This window comes from Micromesistius poutassou (genome assembly GCF_964030765.1).
Source record: "Micromesistius poutassou genome assembly, chromosome: 11".
Taxonomy (NCBI): domain Eukaryota; kingdom Metazoa; phylum Chordata; class Actinopteri; order Gadiformes; family Gadidae; genus Micromesistius; species Micromesistius poutassou.
Window position 1 is genome coordinate 5,318,978 of NC_140281.1, and position 5,804 is coordinate 5,324,781.

A 5,804-nucleotide genomic window follows, 5' to 3' on the forward strand; every position below is an offset into this window, starting at 1 on the left:
CATTTCAGGATTAATAACTAGACAATGACCAAAAAACATAACTACCAACATCATACCTAGCATCCCAATGCCCCATGAACTCAAAGGTCAGGGGTCAATGGGATGTGAACGCAGGGAGGTGGATGTGTGGTGGTTTGTTTGGAGATATTTGGGCAGATTCACAGCGTAAGCATCAGGGTATTTTGTAGTTTTATGTGTAGGCTTACAGCTTGTAATAGCTTTACATCTTTATCTTGTGTATTTTAATCAAACAATGTCCATCTATTTGGAAATGACATGCATTCAGACATCTCTATTCTGTTCTGAGAGGTTTTATTATTTCACAACCAAAATGTCAACGCATAGTACAGTAAATTTAAAGTTGATAGAATTTCCCTGCTTGCCCATATTTGAGCAGATGGATACAATTTATTTTTCTGTTTATAACAGTTTGTCCAATATACTGTGTGAACCAGGAATTATGTTGTGTCATCTTGTAGGGATGTGTGTGTGTGTGTGTATGTTTGTGTGTGTATGTATGTGTTTTGTGGGTGGGGGGGGGGGGGGGGGTACACAAGCTTGTGTACATAGGTATGTTTGTATCTATGTTCAATCAATCACTCAGTGAATCAATCCAGCCAATCATTATAGTCTTCCATCTCACCTGCAGTTGAGCCGCAGTGTTTCATTGGCTGGCAGGATCAGCTGACCATCCTTGACGTCCAGAGCGGGTATGCTGAACTTCCCCTTCTGCCCTTTATCTGCAGGAGCTACAGATGAGAACATGGGATGGAGTGGAGTGAGCCGTGTGTCAGAGGCTGACTGTGTCACTGAAAAAAAAGCTTGAATGTGGAGCTTTCTCTTTCATTGATTGGACCAAGTTCTCTATTCTGTAAATGTCACTACAACGGAAAAGGCATGGTGGAAAACACCTCCAAAACATACATATCACAAATACTTTCTCTCGCATGACAAATGACAAATGGCGAATGGCTGGACTCTGAGTCATCAAAGCACAGAACAGAATCAGGCCCCCAGCGCCGTGCGGGGCCGAGGGGGGCTCTGTGTCTGTAACAAGCCCTCCCCCACATGGGTGTACAGGACACATCAGGATCGCAGTGCAGATCACCAGGGGTGGGGTCCCTTACTGGCTCTCTGGAAGGTACATGGACGGACGAGGGCCCACTTGACCACTTGTGTGTGGAAATGCGTAAGCAGGTCTGTTGTTCACCACGTAGAGCACAGCGCGGCGATTCATGGAGTGGAGATGGAGCTGGCCCGTACCGCCCTTCCTCCCTCTAACCCTCCCCTAACCCTAACCCTCTCCGACTCCAGGGCAGAAGACGTTGGTGAGTCTCGGCCCCCCTGGCAGTCGCTACCACAACATGATGCTCTGGAGTCCAGCCGTCTGCTCGGGAAGTGACACATGTACGCCAGCCGTGGCTGGGCTGCTACCGGTGTGTTTGTGTGTGTGTGTGTGTGTGTGTGTGTCTGTGTTGTGTGTGTGTGTGTGTGTGTGTGTGTGTGTGTGTGTGTGTGTGTGTGTGTGTGTGTGTGTGTGTGTGTATGTGTGTGTGTGTGTGTGTATGTGTTTGGGGCAGCCCACGCATGACAGTGTGCTGGAGTGTTACAATTAGTGTATGTGTGTGTTTGTTCATGCATGTGTGTGTGTGTGTCTGGGCATGCATGTGTGTGTGTCAGCTCACTCATGTCAGTCATTTAAATGCTGGTGTGCGTGTTTGGGTGTGTATGTGTGCGTGTGACTAGTTGTGCTAGGTGTTATGCTTGGTGTGTGTGTGTGTGTGTGTGCTAGCTCATGCATATCAATGTGCGATTGGTGTGTGTTTAGAGGTTACTCTGGTATGTCAGCTTGGATGTTCTGAATTTAACGCTTGGTTTGGTTAAGCTCACTCACGTCAGACATTAAAACACTGGTGTGTGTGTGTGTGTGTGTGTGTGTGTGTGTGTGTGTGTGTGTCAGTCACTCATGTCAGACAGTTAAACGCTGGTGTGTGTGTGTGTGTGTGTGTGTGTGCGCCGGTGTATGTGTGTGTGTTACACTGTGCTGTGTCTGGTTAACACTAGTCTTCCTTCAGAGTCATGGTTCCTGTGAATGAGCCAATTCAGACTTGCCTACTACTTTAACTCCTATTCTAGTTCCTACACATAAAAGCACACACACACAAACCCACACACACATTGAGGAATGTGCCCTATACAGGATGGTTACGTTTTTCCTTGCTTTCTGTTTGATGCAGTTCTCAGAGATCATAGAAATATATTTGAAGAAAAAAAATTTGACCAAGCTTGTCATGGATTATTTTTTTAGTTTTTAGTTTTTAGTTTAGTTTTTTTTAGTTTTTTATTACATTATTTTATTATTAAGGTTTAATGTGCCTAGCATTGCATTATTGTAAAGCATGCTGCGGAATAATAAAACAATGTAAAACTAATCATATTATTTAATGTTATGTTATGATAAGTTTAATATTTTAGCTAGTTTTAAATTACCGAAAAAAGATGGGCGACAACACGTAATTAATTTGCAAAGACAGCCATCAAAGATGAAAAACTGTCAAATTATTTCAATTAATTTCTATTTCATTGGATTTGGAGTTGCTTTACTGAAGTATAATATTTCTTCAAAAAACACGTTTTAATGCAATATTGCAGTTTCGACTGTAAATGAATTGAGAAAAGAAATTCAGACCTGACATTCTGACATTTCAACATATTTCAACATGCAAAAAATGTAGGAGACTCAAATCATCAAACAAACATTAACATGGTAACGAATAACCCCAAATGCTTCGTTTTACAGCAACATATCCGACGAAGTAGCCTATGCATTAAATAATAATTTCAATGACAATTTAGAGAGAAGGCCATTTTATCTTTCTATAAAATTCTGAAATGTGTTAAAATCTCTTCGGATGCATTAATTTATTTGTATTCAATAAAACACAGCAAACCAATACCTACCTTAACCGAAACTTTAACCCCTATGGCTTACTTTGAGGAAGATGCTTAATGAAAAACAAATGGGACATTAATATTTCGTTTTTTAAATAACCCACTGTTTGTCTTTGGCAGAGATAACACAAAGCGACAATGCAATATGAACACACAACGACTAGCCCTGATTTTTTTCCCCTCGTCTCCACCGGGTGTGTTTCAGCCATCAGCCTGATTTACCCCGGTTCCTGTTCTGGACTCATGACCTCCGCTATCATTTTTATTAGAAAACTACATCGCAGAAACCCAACTCCAGGAAACAAGGCCCTATATGGGGCAAGACCAGGGCCAAGTGCAGACACCCGCTCTGCCAGAACTGGGGCCGCGGGGGTCCCTCCCAGGGGCTGCGTTATCCAAACAACTTATCGGCCGGACAACACTCGCTTATAATATAGTTCGACAACATGAGAGTGTGCCGCACGACCACACACTCACATTTCAAACGGGTTCCAAGCAACCAACAAGAAACTAAATCACGTCCCATGAGCAACACTGTTCAAAACTTTCATTATGGGAATTAAAGGCCGAAGCAATTTGTATGATTAAAGCCTAATTGGCTAAATCAAGGCCTAAACATTTAACAAATGAATTGAACAGACTAATCGAACAAAAACCAGTCCTCAGAAATTGTCTCGCGAAATGGACTGTTCATTTTAATTTATGTATAGGCCTAATATTATTTACATATATTTATATTTTTTTTTTATGAGAGCCAATAACACATTTTCTCTCATGAAAATGAGTCCTACAAATGTACGAAGATATAGCCTAGTTCTATAGTGACAAATATTAAACAATTTCAAGTGACGCAACATTGGGCCTACCTCATGGGGCCCGCCGCCCGCGTTATATGATCATCTCCGTGATCGATGAGACCATTAATCAAATGAATGAAACTCACCTTTTCCAAACACCCCGTGGGACCATCCACATAGCAGGCCTGTACATAGAAACATTAGATTCATGTTGGGTGAGTTCCGGGGTCCGCAGAAAGATAAATCAAAGTGTGATGGGAGCGGTTCTCCTGGAGGCCTGGGTTAGGTTGTATCTCTTCGGGCTTCAGCACGGATACCCAGTGGTGGACAGACTGGGTGGTTTCCTGAAATCAGCTTCGATCACACAACAGGAAGCTTTCTTATGTCCAGCGTAACTCTTTTCCCAGCCCACTGGATAGCGGCCCAGCTTTATAAGAGTTCCCAGCCCCAGGATAACGGACATCCTGACGACACACCCACGGTGCGAAACGGCGTTCCCACTGCTGGAGGTGGGAACGATAATTTAGTCAACGGGGAAAAGACAAATGTGGGCTACTATTGGCGTCAGAATCTCCCAAAAATATAAAAACCATGACACTGCCAAAATATGTCTTCGATGGTCAGTAGATTTACGCAGGGCCAGTGACGCGTGTGGACCGGCACGTAGACGCAGAGGTGGAGACGTCATGGTGCTTGACATTAACATTAACCATTAATAATTTTAGTGTTTATAAATTGCCTTGGTGTTATAATCTATTCGTTGCAGAGCATTTCATTCGATCATTAAAGTTGGCGTTTAGGAACAATACTGCCAATCCATTGTATGAATAAAGGTTACCCATGCTCCGAATGCCACATCATATATGTCGGCGAAACAAAGCACACAATACTTACTCGACTCAAACAACATTTATATAACATACACATAGTTACATCCAACACTAGACTGGTCGAACATTTCCAAACACACCCCATTACCTCATTAAACTGGGCTGGAGATGAAGGCGTGCTGGTCGGACAGACAGAGGAAGGCGGCGGAGCATAGATGGATAGCCAAACTAAAAACACTTACCCCCTTGGGCCTGAACATAGGGAGTAGGGACCGCGCCGGGCCGCTGCTCTCCTTGGGAGAGCACCCGGCCATGCTTGGGGCTCCCTGCATGGCCGGGTCCAGTGTGTGTTTTAAAATGTTGCATGTTTTTATTACTGTGTGTTCTTTTTTACCATGATTTTATTTAGGCCTCGAGTTCCAAATTTTGTTGGAGGCCTCTCGTTCTTTCTCTCTTCCCTTGCTTTTATGAAAGAATGACATGAATGTTTTAATACGTCTTATTTTTATTCTTTCCATTTTATTTATTTATGTATTTATTTATTTATTTATTATTTTACCTTGGCACTTATTTTAGCACTTTTATCTTTTATCCACGTGTTTTTAGTGTTTCTGCATTTTATATCTATTTATATATTATTCTTTTGACATATATATATGTGTGTATGTGTGTGTGTGTGTGTGTGTGTGTGTGTGTGTGTGTGTGTGTGTGTGCATGGTTTTAATTAAAAGGATGCATATCTTAACATGAATTTTAGATTGCAGTGTGCTTCCTTTTTTATCCAAAACTTTTTATCCTATATTCTTTATTTATTTATATGCATGCGTTTTAATTATTATTTTTAATGATTTATTATTTATGAGAGGATGTGTATGGATGGGTCTGAATGCGGGTGCGTGTGTGTGTGTGTGTGTGTGTGTGTGTGTGTGTGTGTGTGTGTGTGTGTGTGTGTGTGTGTGTGTGTGTGTGTGTGTGTGTGTGTGTGTGTGTGTGTGTGTTTGTGTGTGGGTGGGTGCGGATCTCTCCCCCTTCTTTTTATTTATTTTAGCTGCTCTTTTTAATAGATGTGTTTTTAATCGACCCGGTTGCTGTGCTGGCTGCCCCACTAAGGCCTCTCGGGACCCCAGCCCCTTGGGCCTTCACCGGTCCTGGCGGTACCTTGCTCCCTTTTGGTTCCCCTTGGGGGTCACAATAGCAACACAAATACTTACCTTACTTTTTCTCC

The 5,804-nt window shown here is 42.5% G+C and overlaps 1 protein-coding gene across 3 annotated transcripts in view; it reads right to left on the reverse strand.

The window, feature by feature from the left end:
• flt1 (fms related receptor tyrosine kinase 1) overlaps positions 1 to 4,128 on the reverse strand; it is a 46,410-nt gene extending 42,282 nt beyond the window's left edge. For all 3 annotated transcript variants that reach the window (XM_084475157.1, XM_084475156.1, XM_084475158.1), the window contains exons 1-2: positions 3,896 to 4,128; positions 644 to 749 (exon numbers count right to left, since the gene is read on the reverse strand). In XM_084475157.1, coding sequence (XP_084331283.1) covers positions 644 to 749; positions 3,896 to 3,959 — 170 coding nt within the window. In that variant the 5' untranslated portion in view covers positions 3,960 to 4,128. The remainder of the gene's footprint in view (positions 1 to 643; positions 750 to 3,895) is intronic.
• Between the last annotated feature and the right edge of the window lie 1,676 nt (positions 4,129 to 5,804).